Source organism: Salvelinus fontinalis, chromosome 39 (genome assembly GCF_029448725.1).
Source record: "Salvelinus fontinalis isolate EN_2023a chromosome 39, ASM2944872v1, whole genome shotgun sequence".
Classification (NCBI taxonomy): domain Eukaryota; kingdom Metazoa; phylum Chordata; class Actinopteri; order Salmoniformes; family Salmonidae; genus Salvelinus; species Salvelinus fontinalis.
In genome coordinates, this window is record NC_074703.1 from 14257457 (window position 1) to 14277291 (window position 19835).

General features: G+C 48.2%; 1 protein-coding gene across 3 annotated transcripts in view; it reads left to right on the forward strand.

Annotated features, from left to right (window-relative positions):
* The first annotated feature begins 741 nt into the window (after positions 1-741).
* The window catches only part of LOC129838611 (golgin subfamily B member 1-like), a 26050-nt gene continuing 6956 nt past the window's right edge, over positions 742-19835 (forward strand). The window contains exons 1-19 of one of the 3 annotated variants that reach the window (XM_055905699.1): positions 742-840; positions 3483-3573; positions 4029-4208; positions 4527-4640; positions 4815-4982; positions 5083-5214; positions 5318-5431; positions 5789-6470; positions 6561-6637; positions 9872-9941; positions 10449-15645; positions 15764-16187; positions 16289-16522; positions 16758-17585; positions 17743-17915; positions 18035-18137; positions 18388-18462; positions 18868-19002; positions 19203-19303. In XM_055905699.1, coding sequence (XP_055761674.1) covers positions 3493-3573; positions 4029-4208; positions 4527-4640; positions 4815-4982; positions 5083-5214; positions 5318-5431; positions 5789-6470; positions 6561-6637; positions 9872-9941; positions 10449-15645; positions 15764-16187; positions 16289-16522; positions 16758-17585; positions 17743-17915; positions 18035-18137; positions 18388-18462; positions 18868-19002; positions 19203-19303 — 8888 coding nt within the window. In that variant the 5' untranslated portion in view covers positions 742-840; positions 3483-3492. Of the gene's footprint in view, positions 841-3482; positions 3574-4028; positions 4209-4526; positions 4641-4814; positions 4983-5082; positions 5215-5317; positions 5432-5788; positions 6471-6560; positions 6638-9871; positions 9942-10448; positions 15646-15763; positions 16188-16288; positions 16592-16757; positions 17586-17742; positions 17916-18034; positions 18138-18387; positions 18463-18867; positions 19003-19202; positions 19304-19835 lie in introns of those variants that run through there. The other 2 variants (XM_055905700.1, XR_008756874.1) reach the window with 2 other exon arrangements.

Consider the following 19835-nt stretch of genomic DNA (forward strand, 5'->3'; position numbering starts at 1 on the left):
AGTAAGTGTAAGGAATTAAACAATGAAATGAATGACTTCAGTAAGGTGCTCTTTCCATTCTACTTCAACTCTCTCCCAACTTTCTCACCACTGTTGCAGTTAATTTTCCCAAAAGAGCAATGAGATCTTCCGATTTGATGTCTTGAGCAGGCTGTCCGGTTAGTGCTAAGGTTAAAACTCTCAATTAAATCGTTAAGACTTATAAAAGTTTAAAGAGACTTGACATGTTTACTCTGGTCACCCTGATTTTGTGTCAGGGCTGGGGCAGATCTGCTTGGCAACCCCTCCACCGCCCCTTCTACGCCACCAATGCAGGTGTCTGTAGACGGAGTCAAAGACGGACGCGGTGTACCGTGCAAACAGTGTGGTCCACTTTAGCATCTGCACGAACCAGTTCACAGAGCGACTCACAAAGGTCACAAACACTGTGGTGTAGTGTGCAAGTAGGAGAAGGCTTCGTCCAAGTTGTCTTCCATTGTTGATGATCAGATTGACCCGTGGGTCATGACCCGGCCCCATCCTAATAAATTCAGTTGTGTGGTTACAAATGAAAATGGCTAAGAAGGTTAATCATGGTATAAAAATACCAAAACATTATCTTGAAAAAAAGAGCGTTTTGGCGCATGTTGCACATTTTTCCTTAAGACGGTCTCTTGGAAAATGGTAAACGGTCCGAATTTACAGACGCCCCCTTACTGTTGTGGAATCCTCCACTGGCCAATCGGCGCTCTGCAAGTTTTGTTTCCGGGATGTTTGGTGATGTGGCTATGCACAGAAATTCAGCAGAGGATATTCTTCAAATAGATAGCAGAAACCGGTATCTGAGAAGCACTCATACAGGTTAGTCGCTCATTCTTTCAACTATCAGCACACCATTCCCAGAGTTGCAGTTTAGAACAGCTGCCACACGCTCCAAAAAAAACAAGGCACAGCGATATATTTAGCCAATTACTGTTATCCTTGTTAGCCAGCTAGCTAGCTGCTTGTCTACGTGCACACAAAAGCTAACTCGTTCGATGTTTTTATACAAGCGCAACCAATACAGCATCATAATTCCGATGTATGTATATACATCAAATACTCTTACTATGGTTGGAGCCAGCACTGTCAAACTGTTCAGAAAGTAAACCATCCATTTCTCCCCATAATCTGCTTTTCAGGAGTAGTGGGCAAAACGAAATGACGCAGCCGCAGTCGAATGGCCCTATTGTTCGGCAGTGTTCGGCTCTTCCGGTGACACTCGAACCTCGAGGCCCTCTGCACGAACTATCTGGGTCACAAAACAATAACAATAATGCCCGTTAATGTATGTTGTCACAGGTATATTATTGGCACAAAGGATGATTGACTGCAGTGGCGGTCGGTGCCGTTTAAGATGAGGGAGGATGATACATTTTTTATGAGCATGGCCTTATTTCTATTACAGCATATTGGATGACTGTCATTAACATTCCATTCACCCAGCTCAAATCAAATTTTATTGGTCACCTACACATGGTCAGCAGATGTTAATGCGAGTGTAGCGAAATGCTTGTGCTTCTAGTTCCCGACCATGCAGTAATATCTAACAAGTAATCTAACAATTTCACAACAACTACCTTATACACACAAGGTGCTCCCTCTGCTGTTTCCTGAAGTCCACAATCATCTCTTTTGTTTTGTTGACATTGCGTGTGAGGTTATTGTCAACAAAACAAGGAGATGATCTCAGGAGGCTGAAGAAATTCGGCTTGTCACCAAAAACACTCACAAACTTTTACAGATGCACAATCTAGAGCATCCTGTCAGGCTGTATCACCGCCTGTATCACCGCAATGTAACATCGATAGGTTGAGGCTACTACATGATGCTCTAATTTTCCCAATACCCATTGTGAGGTTGCTACAATCTAGCCTATGAATGAAAGTTTACAAGGTAGAGAATCAAGATGACAGACAGTGACACATTCAATACCGCCTTCCACACTTTTACCTGCATCTAGCTAATCTAGGGAGTAATCATTAGTCCAACAGTTGCAAATGTGAATTTTTATTGGACAAATTCAGGTATTTCTATCCCAGTTTCGCTCCGTTTAAGAACCGGTGGGCCCGGTGGCAATTAATAGTTTTATTTATATATATATATATATATATATATATATATATATATATAGAAAGCTTACCTTGACTTGGAAGAAATCCAGTGTTGGTTAGCCATAGCCAGCTAGCTAACATAGCATCCCTCTCTGTTTGAGCTAGGTGTTTGAGTACATTAAACTAGCTAGCTGCATGCGCTAGCTAAGTAAGTGTAAGTAACAAAATAAAATACAACAAAATATCTCTCTTTCGCTTTTCCTTAATGTTGGAATAAATGATTTTGTTCAACTATTGTCTTTCTCTTTTTGAGTCAACTACTCACTACATTTTATTCACTGCAGTGCTAGCTAGCGGTAGCTTATGCTTTTAGTACTAGATTCATTCTCTGATCCTTTGATTGCGTGGACAACATGTCAGTAAATGCTGTGATAGGTTTCTAGTACGTCCTCTGGAAGTTGTCATTATTACTGTGTAAGTCTATGGAAGGGGGTGAGAACCATGAGCCTCCTAGGTTTTGTATTGAAGTCAATGTACCCAGAGGAGGACAGAAGCTAGCTGTCCTCCAGCTACACCATGGTGCTAACATACAGAGTGATGCTGAGGCTACTGTAGACCTTCATTGCAAAACGGTGTGTTTTCATCAATTATTTGGTGACGTGAATATATTTAGTATAGTTTGATCTAAAAGGGATAACTTTTTTAATATTTCACAATTTTTTTATGAAATTCACTGAGGAGGATGTTCCTCCGAGGGGCCTCCACTGATTGACTGTTCAGGAACCCTCATTCTATGATTTCACTGGTCTCAATTGTTCTCTTCCACTGCACTTATTTCCATTGATTATTTGAGTCAATCTATGTTTTTGTCTTAAAATAAATTCTATACACAGAAATGTGAATTATAACATAACAGGGGCGCTAACATTGTAAATGCATCATAATGCAAACTCCATGGAGATTTTTTTGATCCGGTTTCTGTATAATCATTTTGTGACAACTGCTGATGTAAAATGGGCTATATAAATAATGATTGATTGAGATTTGAGATAGAACCATCAATGTCAAAACTCTAGAATCTTGGGCATCTCTCAGGAATCTCATATCTAAAGTGTCAAACCAAGGTGAAAGTATCATGTTAGGACATGAGTTTACTTTGATCAGGGATTTTGCATGGGAAGAAACACTGCATGGAATATTCACCATTTAAAAACTTTAGATAAGCTTATCATTTGTTTTGTTGTGGCATTTATGGACTCAGAAGATATGAAAACCCCAAAATATATTTGGCAAGTTTAGGTAGGACCTCTTGAAGGACCTTTTTGGGTAGGATCTTTAGAAACATGCTGACCATGACCCAGGTCCCACCTGTCCAGATAAAGGCCTAATGTCTCTGTCTTGTACCACCAGTTTCGGCTACATGCTCAGCCGGCTGTCCCAGGGCTTTACCAACGTCCTGCAGGAGCTGTCTGGGGACGAGCCCCCCGATGGAGCTTCTCAGGTAAGAGAACCTCCCTCAACCCCTCACAAGCTTATATAACATGATACATGTTTTCTGTCTTGGGCCCATATTTATCAATTGTGTAAGTTGGAGTGCTTAACTAGGATCAGCTCCTCTCTGTCCATAATAATCGATCCATTGTGATCAAAAAGGCAAAACTGATCAGCACTCTAACACATGGTTCCCCAAACTCGGTTCTGGGGCCCCCTGGATGCACATTTTGGTTCTTGCTCTAGCACTACACAGCTGATTCCAATAACCAACTCATCATCAAGCTTTGATGATTTGAATCAGCTGTGTAGTGCTAGAGCAGAAACCAAAACGTGCACCCAGGGGGAGGGGGCCCCAGGACCCAGTTTGATAAACCCTGCTCTAACGGATCACCGTTGGAGGCCTTAATGTTCTCCAAGTCCCCATATTTGTATCCACTCTTCTTCTCTGTGGCCCTTTTGCAGGATATGTTGGTTCCCCAACTCCCCCCTGGAGATGCCCCCGGGGCCCCTGAGGAGTCTGGGCCTGGGGTGGAGGAGGAGCCCCTGGAGAGGCTGGCCCATCTGGAGCAGCTGACAGTGCATCTCAAGGAGGTGGTCAGAGATAAGGACAGCCAGCTGGCCACCTTCGAAACGCAGCTCAAGGTGAGGCCTGGGTACAGGTGGGTGTGTTGGCCTGCATGTGTTGTTTTGACTGTGTGTGTGTGTGTGTGTGTGCGTGCGCCTATGTGTATTGCTATGACTTTGTATGCGTGTGTGAGACATGAATGCAGGGGTTTTATATGGATGTGCCCTCAATGCATAGCTTAGATTTTCTTTCTGTCCCGTGTGGGTTGGGATCATGAAATATTCATATTTGATGCACTTTTTGTCAAATAAAGATAGTCGTCAGAAATATACTGAGATTATGCTGTTGTTGCTGGAACACAAGTTTCAATGCTGTGTTTGTTGGTGTGTTCACAGAGCGAAAGGGAGACAGCGGAGGCACGCTTCACTAAACTGAAGCTGCAGGCCAAAACCAAGATGGCTGCTCTGAACAAACAAATTGCTGACTTCAAAGGGCAGGAGGGAGCAGCAGTAAGTCCTTTAGCTGAGTTCAAATAACTCCACGTTCAATAAGCATGGTTCTGATGTGTATTTCAGCTGTAATGTATCGAGTTAAAATGTTGTAGATTCTTTACAGACAGTTTGGTCTACACTGGACTATTTTGTCATCAATAACATTTTGAAATCCTTGTCTATTTCCTGAAGAGCTCTCCAGACAGCTCCTTCACCGGCTCAGCTCCTGCTGTGGAGGAGGAACTCCAGGAGCTGAGGAAGCAGCTCAGTGAGGTCTCGACCTCGATGAAGAACCTCGAGGAGCGTCTCCAGATGTCCGAACAGGCCCTGTGTGAAAAGGAAGCCGTACACACGGAGCAGGTGCCAGTTTCCCTGTCACTCTAACCATTTTCAATGAGAATGTTCCAGATTGTTTAAAAGGGGCCCGTCAGCTGACTGCAGAGATGTGTCATGCGTTTAGGTTCGTGTGCTTCAGGCAGTTGTCTGTGAAAAGGACGTGCGTTTCCAGGAGCAGATCCAGAAGCATGAGGACGAGCTGCTGAGGGTCACAGTGCAGAGGCAGACTGACGCCGAGCTGCAGCAAGTACAGCAGGTACAAACTTCATTCTCTGACTCACTCTACACTCCCTCGTGCAGACCAGGTCCTATACACTGTTTTTAGCCTGTACCCAAGCCTTTAGTGTGTGTGTTGCTAGACTCTACGTACATCCCAGCGGCGTTGTGAGGAGCAGGAGGAAGCCATGCGGTCACACTGCCAGGTGCTGGAGATGCTGCAGGGGGAGCTGAACAATGCCGACCAGCAGAAACAGGTACAGACACGCTCTACTGTGCTGGTCAGTGTAGAGCCATAGTGGGAATGGTGTTTTCTCAATGATTGACACTTGAGCAAAATGAGCCCATCTGAAGAGACTGACACAGAGTACTGTATTACATTATTCACCAAGTTACTAGTGTGACAGCAGAGTGACACTGACTATGTTTGGTGATTGACAAATTGCATGTTACATAAGGGCTGAGGAGTAGACTCATTTCTCATCTAAATGCAAAATCACTTCTTGACTGGCACAGCCGAGCAGTTCTCGTTGTAGACCCTACCGTCCCTGTCCTTCATCTGTCTTCATTCTCTCTCGCTTCCTCTCTCTCTCTCTGCCTCCTTCTCTCTGCAGATCCTCACGGCTCAGTTCCGCCAGAGGGAGCAGGAGCTGGCTGAGGCTGGCAGGCAGAGGGAGCAGGAGCTGGCTGAGGCTGGCAGGCAGAGGGAGCAGGAGCTGGCTGAGGCTGGCAGGCAGAGGGAGGAGGAGCTGGCTGAGGTTGGCAGGCAGAGGGAGGAGGAGAGACAGCAGTGGGCTGGGTGGTCCAGCCAGGCCCAGGCAGAGCTGGAGGCCCTCCGAGCCAACCTGGAGGCCTCCGAGAGGGACAGAGCAGCCCAGCTAGCCAACCTGGAGGCCTCAGAGCACGACAGAGCTGCTCAGCTAGCCAACCTGGAGGCCTCAGAGCAAGACAGGTCAACCCAAATGGAGGAGCTGACAGTGAAACTGGAGTGGGCCACTAGAGAGCGGGAGGAAGTGACCAACAGAGAACTAGTCAGGTTGGAGAAGGAGCTTGCTGCCTTAAGAGAGGAGCATGGAGAGGGACAAAGGGCAGGAGAGGCCCTGGCTGAGTTGTTGACAGGCCTGCGCTCTCTGGCTGGTGAGGGGGCCGAGGAGGACAGCCCTATTTCCACCGACCCGGCCCTGTGCCTGGGTACACTGCAGGCCCTGGAGGCCCGGCTGGAGAGGCTGAGGGTGAAGCAGAGGGAGAGCGAGGAACGCTGCGCCCAGGTCACCCACACCATGGAGACATTGCAAGGTAAGGGAACCGAATACACTATCAAGCATTCATGATACCCTAACAAGTGGCTTGCTCGCAGCGTATTTAATAATTGTGTTTTTCTTTCAGAACAACTGGATAAGCGCACTGCAGAAGGCGAAGAGGCAGTTGCTAAGATACAACAGCTGGAGCAGCAAATTGGAATGGTGAGCAGTCAGACGCACTAAATTAATTTAGGGTATTGTTATGACTACTAAATTAATTAAGGTAGCACATGTTGTAAGCTTGTTTTGAATCCTGTAATAACCTTAAAATAAACATCAAAATGTACTTTGGGAGAAATAGCTTATATGGTTTATTAACTGTGAGCCCCAAATGACCAGACTCTTCAGTCTGTTTTACCCATTGCTAGATTCTCTAATGTTCTTTATCTGTTTCTGTAATTTGACCAAATGGTGGGCTCATTTTCATCTGTGTAAAAGACAAAGCTATGCAAGGCTCGTTATTTGAGAAGTTATGCAATGCCAAAAAAACAATGACCAATGAACCAAGACTTATGTTAATATATGGCATCTATTTATGTCAGATGTTTTCACACAGTGAAATTACATAAAGTATTCATAACCCTTGACTTATTCCACATGTTGTTGTATTACAGCCTTAATTCGAAATGGATGAAATCTATTTTTTTCTCTCATCTACATACAATACCCCATAATGACAAAGTGAACACATGTTTTTAGAAGTATTACTACATTTATTGAAAATGAGTTACAGAAATATATAATTTACGTAAGTATTCACACCCCTGGGTCATAGGTAGAATCACCTTCGGCAGCGATTACAGCTGTGAGGCTTTGTGAGTAAGTCTCCAACAGTTTTGCACACCTGGATTGTACAATATTTGCACTTTTTATTTATTTTTATTCCTCAAGCTCCGTCAAGTTGGTTGTTGATTATTGCTAGACAGCCATTTTCAAGTGTGGCCATAGATTTTCAAGACGATTTAAGTCCACTGTAACTAGGCCACTTAGGAGCAAAACATTAAGAACACCTTCCTAATATTGAGTTGCACCGCCTTTTTTGCCCTCAGAACAGACTCAATTTGTCTGGGCATGGACTCTACAAGGTGTCAAAAGCGTTCCACAGGGATGCTGGCCAATGTTGACTCCAATGCTTCCCATAGTTGTGTTAAGTTGGCGGGATGTCCATTTGGTGATGGACCATTCTTAGCACACATGTTAAACTGTTGAGCGTGAAAAACCCAGCAGCATTGCAGTTTGACACAAACCGGTGCGCCTGACACCTACTACCATACCCCATTCTAAGGCACTTAAATCTTTTGTCTTGCCCATTCACCCTCTGAATGGCAGATATACACAATCCATGTCTTACTTGCCTCAAGGCTTAAAAATCCTTCTTGAACCTGTTTCCTCCTCGTCATTTACACTGATTGAAGTGGATTTAACAAGAGACATCAGTAAGGGATCTTTTACCTGGAATCACCTGGTCAGTCTATGTCATGGAAAGAGCAGGTGTTCTTAATGTTTTGTACACTTAGTGTATATTTAAGCAATAAGGCACAAGGAGATGTGGTATTTGGCCAATATACCACGACTAAGGGCTGTTCTTATGCACGACTCATCGCGGAGTGCCTAGACACTGCCCTTAGTCGTGGTATATTGGCCATATATCACAAACCCTTGAGGTGCCTTATTGCTATTATAAACTGGTTACCAACGTTATTAGAGCAGTAAAAATAAATGTTTTGTCACACCCATGGTATAAGGTCTGATATACCACGGCTGTCAACCAATCAGCATTCAGGACTTGACCCACCCAGTTTATAATTGGCATTGTGTTTTAGGTTATTGTCCTGCTAAAAGGTGATTCTGTCTGTCTGCTTAGCTCTATTTAGTTTATTTTTATCCTAAAAAACTACCTAATCCTTGCTCATGACAAGCATACCCATAAGATGATGCAGCCACCACCATGTTTGAAAATATGAAGAGAGGTAGTCAGTGATGTGTTGTGTTTGATTTGACCCAAACATAACCATTTGTATTCAGGACAAAAAGTTAATCTTTGCCACATTTTTTGCAGTTTTACTTTAGTGCCTTATTGCAAACAGACATGTTTTAGAATATTTTTTATTCTGTACAGGCTTCCTTCTTTTCACTCTGTTAATTATGTTAGTATTGTGGAGTAACTACAATGTTGTTGATCCATCCTCAGTTTTCTCCTATCACAGCCATTAAACTTGAACTGTTTTAAAGTCACCATTGGCCTCGTGGTGAAATCCCTGAGCAGTTTCCTTCCTCTGCGGCAACTAGGTTAGGACGGACGACTGTATCTTTGTTCACCATGCTCAAAGGGTTATTCAATGTCTGCTTTTAACATGTTTACCCATCTACCAATTTGCAAGGCATTGTAGAGCTCCCTGGTCTTTGTAATTGAATCTGTGTTTGAAATTCAATGCTTGGCCGGGGGGTAATTGTATGTGTGGGGTACAGAGATGAGGTATTCATTCAAAAGTCATGTTAAGCACTATTATTGCACACAGAGTGAGTCCATGATAACGTATTATGTGACTTGTTAAGCACATTTTTACTCCTGAACTTATTTAGGCTTGCCATAACAAAGGGGTTGAATACTTATTGACTCAAGACATTTCAGCTCTTCATTTTTAAATGATTAGAAAAATGTCTAAAAACATAATTTCACTTTGACATTATGGGTATTGTGTGTCATCCTGTGACACAACATTTTAATACATTTTAAATTCAGGCTGTATCACAACAAAATGTGGAAAAAGTCAAGGGGTGTGAATACTTTCTGAAGGCACTCTATGTTCAATCTAATTGTCAGACAATCCCCATTCCAAACAGAATTGTTGACAGTGCGAAGTCACAATAGAAAACGACAAACCCCCCAATAGACATTTGTGCTGTATGTGTGTACAGTCTGATACAATATGATCTATTGGTGTGCTGCTATTTCACTGTGCTGCGAGGACTGCCCAGCCAGCACATTGAGTGTCACACATGCTTATTCATGTGGGGAAGTCTTTCTGGACTCTGCCCTGACTACTGGGGCAGGTCAGTCGGCCATGATCTATCTCAGAGGGGACAGCCTGAGGGACAGAGACAGTGGTTGGGTTTAATAATGCTGAGGCAGAATGTCCTCCTGTCATTTGGGTCAAGGCAAGGCTAATCGCCTCTCCACTGATCCTCTGTTATGACTGCAGCCCTGGGCTGACCTTCAGACCCATCATAACTACAGTGTAATTATTGTGTAACTACATTACAGCTGTGTGAAACTGTTAAGTCACTTCATTTTGAAAGTAGTCCCACTTCAATGGGATTGATCTATTATTAAGTCATAAAGTGTACACCCTCTGTGTGTTCAGAAATAACAGGCGTTTTGTCTTTCTCTCCTAGGCTGCTAGGGAGTCATTGGTCCAGTGTGTGACTGACCCGTCTGTGGAAGAAGTGACTGATGCTGAAAAAGGTAAGGAGACCAATTTTAAAATGTGTGTTTTTATTCTCAATCTGAAAGCCAACCACCAGGACTTTGACCAGTCATACGTCCTGCCAGCAGCACACACACCCTCTATTGATGTGTTTGCATAGGATTGGACACTGTGTGCTGTCACAGGCCTCGCTGACAACAGAGTTTGGCATAGTGACGCAGATGCGGTTACAGGCCTTACCCATTTCACTGTCTGTGACTAAACCTGAAAGACTGGTGGTTTAGTAGACATGTCAACAGTATGTTAACAGTATTGACAGTATGTCAATAATCATCTCAATTGTTAACATTTAGAAGCAAAAATCTGAAAGAATCTGTAATATATAGGTCTAGTCATGAACTACTGGGAGGTGCCAGTGGTAGGATCGAATTTTAGTTCCTGCACGGGGTATATGAAACATATCTGTTTTGGCATTTCAGGTATCATTGTGCAATGTTTGATTATTGGGCTGGCTATTCATTTTCATCTTTTATTGATTTCCCCAGCCCAAATATTGGCTCTGGAGCGGCAGCTATTGGAGAAAGACCATGAGTTGGCTGCCCTGAGAGAGAGTCTTGTGCTGGCTGAAGAGCAGGGCTCAAATGATGCTTTCAAGGTAAGCTCTGATCAGATTCTAGACCAGAGTGAGGACACTGCCATGGCGCCCTGCGACAGTCCTACAATGCTGCCAGACCTCCTAGAAGACACGCGAGAGGAGGACACCAGCCTGGTGGCAGAGGATAGGTCAATCCTGTCAGTCTCCGCTGATAACGAGAGCAGTCCAGAGCTCATTGAACCCCAGTCTGACTCTCCCGGAGAATCTAAGGGGGCCTCCTCTGATGAGATGGTCACTAGCAGTGACTCCGAGGTGGCCCACAGCAGCTGGACCCTCCTAGAGGCTGTGAACCAAGATGAAGGTCAGCAGTCGCCTCCCATACTGCAGGGCTTTGGCCAGCTCCAGATGCAATCCTGGGAAGAGAACAGCTCTGAGCAGGAAACATCCACAGTCCAGGTGGAGTCCTCATCAGTCATCATCCGTGAGACTGTGCAGGTGCACCTCAGCCAGCAGGGGGCAACCCTCTCTGACTCTGCCCCTGGACAGGTGTTTGCCCAGGACCTGGCAGATGAGATGCAGAACAGGTACAGTGAGCTCATGGCTGAGCTCCAGAGATTGAGAGAGGCTGCCTCAGAGTCACGGGAGAGAACCGAAGGCCTTGAGGAAGAGATTCGGTCCCTGGCAGCTGCCAAGGATGAGGCAGAGTCCCAGGCCCAGAGATATGAGGAAGAGCTCCAGTCAGCCAGGTCAGAGATGGACACGGTGGCCCAGCACAGTGGCTCTGAGTTGGAGAGGCAGAGCATGGAGATGCATCTCCTGGAGGAGCAGCTGGCCAGCCTGCAGACAGAAGGCCGCTCCAAGGAGCAGAAGATCCAGGCCCTGCAGGCAGACCTGGACGAGGCTCAGCGCTCTCTCTCTGAGCAGGAGGGTCAGGCCAGGATGCTGAGCGCCCAGCTGGAAGAAGGGGAGATCACCTCCTCTGAGCTGGAGCAGAAGCTCCAAGACATGGAGGCCAGCCTGCTGGAGTTCTCTCAGGCTAGGGACATGGCCAAAGCTGTACTGTCTGAGAGGGACACTGAGATTAAAGAGCTGCAACTGCGTATCACCCAGAAAGAGCAGGAGATGATGGAGCTGAGCAATGGCATGTCTGCCAAACTGCTCCAGACCGGTGAGGAGAAGTTCCTGATGAGCACTGAGATCAAGAAACTGAAGAAGCAGATAACTGAGCTTGAGAAAGCTGGAGAAAAGGAGAAAGCGGCAGGGGTGAGTCATGTAGAGGATGGTGATGAGCTCACTAGTTTGCGAAAGGACAAAGAGGATCTGACAACCCAAGTGGCCACCATTAAAAAGAGGTTGCAGGCAGCCCTGGTGCAGCGCAAAGAGCTGATGAAAAAAGTTGCAGAGTTTGAGAAAGAGGCAGATCAAAGGAAAGGACAAGTAGGGAAAGCAACGGAGGAAGCCCCTGCAAGTGTACCAGCTTTAGAAAAAGACAGAAAACAAGAGGTTATTGCAATTGAGACTACTTTCGAAGAGTTCAGACAAGCCTTGAAGTCCAAAGAAGAGGCCATGGAGGTTTTGGAACAGAAAATCAGCCAGCAGGATCAGGTTCTGGAAGAGACACTTGAAATGAACAGAAGGCTGAGTGAGGGAGCTGAGCAGACTCCAGAGGCTGACACCTCAGCTGAAATCCCTGGGTTGCAGTCCCAGGTGGCCTCACTGGAGTCAGATTGCGAAACACTGCAAAAGAAACTCCAGGAGGCCCAGGACTCTCACAAAGACACCATCCGCAAGGCCAAAGAAAAGGACAGGCACCACCGCGAACAGCTAAAACAGCAAAAGGAAGAGTACAACGGGCTGTTGGAGCGTTTGGAGGAGAAGGTTGGTGAACGAGATGGGCTGTTGACTAGACTGAGCGAGCTCGAGGAACTGCAGGCACAGAAAGAGGTGAGCACAGAGAAGGAAGTACATGCTGAGCTGGAGACCAACGTTGCAGTGGAGAAGATTGAGAAGCCAGCTGCAGGAGATTGGGTCCAGGAAGACTGGGTGGACTTTGCAGCTCCTGAGAATGAAGCACAACAACAACAAGGTGATGAACCCATTCCCAGTGCCGAGGAACCCTCTCAGCTACTTTCAGCTGACATTGAGGCCTCATTACAAGCTCTGAAAGAAGGGGTCCGGGCTGAGAAGGCATCTTGTACAGAGTTGGAGGGCCAACTGCAGGAGAGCCAGGCTAGCCTGTCAGTCAGGGAAAGTGAGCTTCTAGTGCTGGGCGAAGAGCTGCAGGCACTGAGAGAGAAGGAGAGCCAGATTGAACATGTCTATGAGGAGTTGGAGGCTCTGAGGGAGAAGTGTCTCCAGGCTCAGACCTATGCAGAAGCTGTGAAAGCAGAGTTGGAGGCTGCGGCCAAGGGCGCCGCCTCAGGCTCTGCTGAGTCCACCATTGCTATCCTGCAGACAGAGGTGGAGGAATTCAAGCAGTTCCTGAGCAACAAGAACGATGAGATCATGGAACTTAGCCAGCAGCTGGGTGAGCAAAGCTCCCTCCTCCAGTCCATGCAAGAGACAGTGTATGAGAAGGACCAGTCGATCGCCTCCCTGCAGGAAGGCCTGAGAGCAGAGAAGGAAAAGAGCCAGAGACTGGAGGCCGAGGTCCCCCAGAGGCAGAAGGAAGAGAAGGGCAGCGAGGCCAAGATCCTGCAGCTTCAGCAGAAGCTCAAAGCTGCCCTTATCTCCCGCAAAGAGGCCCTCAAAGAGAACAAAAGCCAGAAAGAAGAGTTGGCCTCCACTGAGAAAGTCATCACTGAACTGCATCAGAAGATGGAGGCTAGAGAAGTCGAGCTGGAGAAGCTGAGAGCAGAAAGAGAGAGGCTGATAGTGGAGAATCAGAGCCTTGGAGGGTCCTGCGAGAGCCTCAAGCTGGCCATGGAGGGTATGCTGACAGAGAAAGACTTCTGTAAAAGAGAGGCAGAGTCTGCCAAAGAGGAGGCTGCCCGGGCATGCAGAGAATGGGAGGAGAAGGTGCATGGGATGAAGGATGAGTATGAGACTCTGCTAAAGTCCTATGAGAACGTGAGTGATGAGGCAGAGCGTGTGAGACGTGTGCTGGAAGCTGCTAGGCAGGAGAGGAAGGAGCTTGTTGCTAGAGCCAGGACCCACGAGGCAGCCAGGCAGGAAGCTGAACGGCAGAAAGAAGAGGCCCAGAAAGAGGTGGACACTGTCAAAGACAAGATGAGGAAGTTTGCCAAGACCAAGCAGCAGAAGATAATGGATTTAGAGGAGGAGAATGAGAGTCTCAGAGAGATGGATGAAAAGAAAGGAATAAGAAGGGAGGACAAGGCACTCAAAGGAGAACTTGAAAGACTCAAAGAGGAGTTTGAGGCTCTGAAAGCTGATTTGAATGCCACTAAGGCACAGAGGGACTCCTTAGAACAGCAAGTTGTTGAGGTGAGGGAACAACTAGCCCAAGAGCTAGAGAAAGGGGACAGATTAGCTCCAGATAAAAAACCCAGCTCTGATGATGTAGTGGAGGAGACTATTGTTGCCCAGCAGTCTAGTACAGTCATGACTAAAACTACCCAAGAGCCAGTTAAGAGCCAGCCTCAGGACATAGAGACACATAGTCAGGACATAGAGTCTGAGGTAGCTGCACCTGAAACGCCCTCTGTTGAGAAGATGGTGAAGACCGAAATAACTGACAATACACAGGCCCTAATTGATGAGAAATTGAGCAAAATGGAGGCAGCCCTACAGTCAGAGAGGGAACTGAGGCAACAGCGTGAGGCTGAACTCACTGCTGAGCTGGCCTCTCTGGAGCAGCGCCTTCAGGAGAGTAAAGAGAAGGAACAGACCCAGAGGGAGGAGCAGGTGAAGACGAACGTGTCTGAAAGTGAACTGACCGTAAATGAGGGAAAACGGAGGGAAATGGAGGCAGCCCTACATTCAGAGAGGGAACCGTGGCAAGAGAGTGAGACTGAACTCAAGGCTGGACTAGCCTCTCTAGAGCAGCTCCTTCAGGAGAGTAAAGAGAAGGAACAGAGCCTGATGGAGGAGAGCTCTAAAAGGGAAGCCCAACTCCAGGAGCTCCACAGCAGCCTGGAGGTAGAGAAGGACGACCTAGAGGAGCGTCTGATGAACCAGCTGGCCCAGCTGAATGGCAGCATCGCCGGCTACCAGCAGGACGCGGCAGACAGCCGGGAGCGCCTTGCGGAGCTGCAGCGGGAGGTGGAGAGACTGGAGAGGGAGCGGGCTGAACTGGAAGTCCTGGCCGAGAGCGAGAGGGACCGGGCAGCCAGGCTGGAGGAGGACAAGAGGCAGGCCCAGAGAGAGAGGGCCGAGGCAGAGGCAGAGTCAGGGAAGCAGAGGGAGCTGGAGCAGCAGCTGAAGTCCGCCCATAGGGTGAAAGAGGGCAGCCAGAGCCGGGCAAAGCAGCTGGAGGAGCTGCTGAGAGAGAAGCAGCTGGAGGTACGCCAGATGCAGAAGGACTGCATCCAGTACCAGGAAAGGATCAGCGAGATGGCCAGGGAGGGCAAGGCTTTGCAACTGGGCAGCAACGAGGTCCACAAAGAGCTTGGGCAAGTCTATCTGGAGAGGACCAAAGTCACAGATGCTTTGAGGAAGACTGAGGCTGAGCTATCTAGCTGTAAAGCCCAGCTGGTTGAGGCCCAGACAGAGGCCAGCCAGGCCCAAGCTGAGAGGAGAGCCTGTGAGCAGACCGCTCTACAGAGAGAGGCTGAGTTGAAAGCAGAGGCAGAGCAGAGCCTGGACTCTGTGAGGTTCAGGCTGGGAGCCGAGCTGAAACAGATTGAGCTGAGGTTGGAGGAGTCTTACCGGGAGAGGGAGAGAGAGGAGAATGCCACCCGGGAGGCAAAAGAGCTGGCTGACACCGCTGAGAGACAGGCCCAGCAGATGCAGGCCCGCCTGGATGAGTCTCTGGCCCGACTGGCTGCCTTCTCGCGCTGTATGTCCTCCCTGCAGGATGACAGAGACCGCGTGCTGGATGAGACCCGGCAGTGGGAGAGTCGCTTCAACAGCACCCTCCAGGGGAAGGAGGCCGAGGTGCGGGAGGGAGAGACCCGGTCCAGAGATCTGGCTGAACAGCTGCAGAAAGAGACCGCACGGAGAGAAGAGCTACAGCTTACAGTGGACAGGTAAAAATAGTTATGGTTCCTGAAAAAGTTAATTAATTAAATTGCCCCAATTTCCAGCCAGGTTTAATTAACACTATGCTGTGTTATGTAATGTGTTTATTTCTTATTTTTTGTCCAGACTGCAGAAAGCAGACGAGCAGTGGCAGCTGAAATGGGAGCAGGAAGAGAAGAGGCTCCGTGAGAACCAGGCTGCCCTGGAGCAGGAGAGGGGGGAGCTTCAGAAGTCCCTAGCCCAGACCGAGACCTCCCTGGCTGACGCTCGCGCCCAGCTGGCCTCCCTGGAGAGCGAGGCGGAGGGGCTCCGCCACAGAGCCCAGGCCCTGGAAGAGGTAGTTGGGAAGCTGCAGGGAGAGACCAACGAGTTCAGGTCTCAGCTGAAGGAGAGGGAAGCAGAGGGGAGGAGGCTGGGCCTGAGCGTGGAACAACTGGAGACAGACCTGCGCTCCTCCAAGACCCTGACAGAGAACCTGCAGACAGAGCTGAGTGAGAAAGAGAGGAGAGAGGTAGAGCTGCTGGGGGAGAAGGAGCAAGCCGTGACACAGGTATGCATCACTTTTATTTAATCTCTGCTTTATGTCAATGAAAATGTTTAAACCCATTCCCCTGCATCTTCTTGACTGTTTACATGCTTGCTTCCCCCCAGGCTGCAGAGGAGGCCAGGAGGGAGGCTGACGCCAGGGCCCAGGAGGCTGAGAAGGAGCTGGAGGAGAGGAGAGAGGAGGTGCGGGGTCTGGAGGACCGGCTGCAGAAGGCAGAGGAGGAGAGCAGCCACAGCAAAGCCAGGCTGGACGCCTTCACCAAGGCCATGGGCTCTTTACAGGACGACAGAGACAGAGTACTTGGCATGTACAAACAGCTGGAGGAGAAACATCTGCAGGTTAAAGAACAATGATAACACTCATGTGTACAGAGGCATAAATGGCAGGTCAACAAAAGATTCTGAATGGTAAACCGGTAGTAAATGTTTATTTATGTACACGCATGTCATCGTCATGCTGAAACTGTATGTAGTGATAAGAGTGATGTTATTAGTGTGATAGTATTCTACAATGTTTTCCTCATGCCCCAGTTGTATAACCCATCCCTCTACGTTAATGGGTCTGTTGTCCCAGGTGATGATGGAAAAGGACGCTCTGATCCAGGAGGCTGCTGCGGAGAATAACAGTCTGAAGGAGGATCTGCGCTCACTATTGGTCCAGAGGGACGACCTCCACGCAGAGAAGGCCAAGCTATCTGCCCAGCTCCACAGCTACAGGGACGACCTTACCCAGGTCCTCACCATGAAGGAGTCCCAGCACAAGCAGCTCTTGTCCGGCCAGCTGGAGCGCATCGCTACCCTGGAGAAGGAGAGAGAAGAGCTAGGGACTAAGATCAAGAGCCTGGAGGGAGGGGAGGCTTTCGTTCAGGCGGTGGAGAGGGAGGCCCTCAGCCAGGCTGGTGATAGTAGAAACAGGCAGGTGAGAGACGCTCCCGGGGCGGAGGTAGAGAAGCTGAGGGAGCAGCTGCAGGCTGCCAGGGCCCAGGTGGAGAGCCTGGAGGAGAGCCTTGCCAAGGAAAGAGAGGTGCAGGAGGCTCGGCAGAAGGAGCTGAAAGAACTGCGTTGGGAGGGAGGGGTGACGCGGACGGAGTCGGAGACAGCGGCCGAGAGGGTGGCCGAGCTGGCCCGAGACCTGCTGACCACGGAGCAGAGGCTGCTGGAGGAGAGGGAGGTGGCCGGCCAGCTCCGGGCCCAGAACCAGGCGTTCGGCCAGGCCATGGCATCACTGCAGGGCAGCAGGGACCAGGCACTCAGCCAGGCCCAGGAGCTCAGCCTCAGACTGGAGGAGATGAGCAGGGCAGGGGGCCAGCAGACACCCACCACGGGCCATGGAGGATCCACTGCGGAGGTGTGGGGACTGAAGAACGCCCTGTCAGCCCTGCAGAACGACAGGGAGAGACTGGTAATCAACCAGAGTAATCTCCATTTTACACAAAGTATTCCATAAAAGCACTACTAACACAACCACAATGGTAGTGACATTATAGTTTACCTGCACATCGGGTTTTCATATACCAGTATCCACAGTAACACACGCTTTGTTTCTCCTTGTCCTGTAGTTGGAACAGCTGCAGCAGCAGCACTCAGAGCTCACTCGACTGGGAGGAGGAGAGCTGTCTAGACTCAGCCAGGAGCTAGAGGAGGAGAGGAGGAGGGCTGAGGAGATGGTGGACAGGATGAAGGAGCTGGACAACCTGAGGCAGAGGGAGAACCAGGAACTAGACATTCTCAGGTGAGACATACTTCATAAAGAGCTGCTTGTGTTATTTAAAATCCAAACATTCTTAATCATGTTTAGAGGTATATGAGTGTCTATGCCTTGGCTACATAGGTATATATGTCTCTCTCTAGGCTGGAGCAGGTTGACTGGCAGGCCCAGGCAGAGCTTCTGAAGCACCACAAAGCCCAAACCACCGGAGGAGGAACACCACCAGAGGAACACCACCAGAGACAGGTGAGGAGGAGGACACCTCTAAATCTGCGCAGTTGGATGAATAGTATGCAATAGAAGAGCAGTGTTGACTGTGGCAAGATGCATTCTGCTTGCTGCATACATTTGGCCTGTACTGGACAATGTTATCTACAAATCTAGGTTTCAGTTCTACATTTGTGCAGTTAAGAGACGGTTAAACGGTGTGATTATGGTTCACCTCTGTTGTCTCTTCTCCGTGGCTATTTATGTGTTTGTTGTTTTTTGTGCTCAGGCACCTGTTGAGGCAGACCTGTCATCTAAAGTAGGGGTCCTTCAATCAGAGAGTGGCCCGCTGAATGATCTTCAGGTGCGAGAGCAGCAGATTACACAGCTCAGTAATAAGATAGAGAGACCAGACTGTTCCTCCTTCCTGTCACCCATAGCCTCTTGTCCTTGTCTAACAACCCTACCTACAATCATTGTTTTATTACTACGCTATCTGACAACTACCTCTGATCACCCTCTCTGACTTACAATACTACATTTCATGGTTGGATGAAAGGTACTTCATTTCATGAATCTGGATTAGATGATTCCATATTTCATCTATGTGTCTCCCTCTGGCTCTTTCCTCTTCATTTAATTTCTCTTGCATGCCCCTTTTCCATTCTCTTTCATCGTTTCTTCTCTGCTTCTTCTTCGTTCTTCTGTCTTTTGGTTTTGTGTGTCTGTGCAGTCTGCTGAGCCCGTTGCTGTCCCTCCCTCCCCTCAGCTCTCGCAGGTGTTTGAGGAGAACCGCCATCTCTCCTCCCAGTTCCAAGGCAGTTCCCAGAGGCTGGAGGAGGCTGAGAGCCGCTGCACTGCCCTCCAGAGGCAGCTCCAGGAACTGCACGAAGACAAGCGCAAGGTCTGCACGCCCTTGGATATCACTCTGCTCTGATTCATTCACTGTCCCTAGTTGATACATACGGAACATATGTTTTTAAAGATAATGTGTCTGCTATGGCACAGAGGAACTAGATTTACACATCTCTGGAGCGATTTAAGACTCTACTATAGTGATTTCTACAATGTTGAGTGATTTTGACTATTTCTTGTGGCCCCCAGAGGACAGGGGAAGTGGACAGTGCCCCCGGAGCTCCTCAGCAGTACAGTGGCCCTTCAGAGAGCGAGAGCCTCAGGGTGGATTTTAAAGAGCTCCAGCGCAGGTACCAGTTCTCAACCCCACGACACCCCCCTTTAAAAACACATACAGTACACACACACGTTCTCTCTACCAATGACCAGAACACACACACACACACACACGTTCTCTCTACCAATGACCAGAACACACACACACACACACACACACACACACACACGTGTTTTCTCTACCAATGACCAGAACACACACACACACACATACACACGCACACGTTCTCTCTACCAATGACCAGAACACACACACACACACACACACACACACACACACACACACGTGTTTTCTCTACCAATGACCAGAACACACACACACACACACACACACACACACACACACGTGTTTTCTCTACCAATGACCAGAACACACACACACACACACACACACACACACGTTCTCTCTACCAATGACCAGAACACACACACACACACACACACACACACACACACACATGTTTTCTCTACCAATGACCAGAACACACACACACACGTTCTCTCTACCAATGACCAGAACACACACACACACACATACACACACAC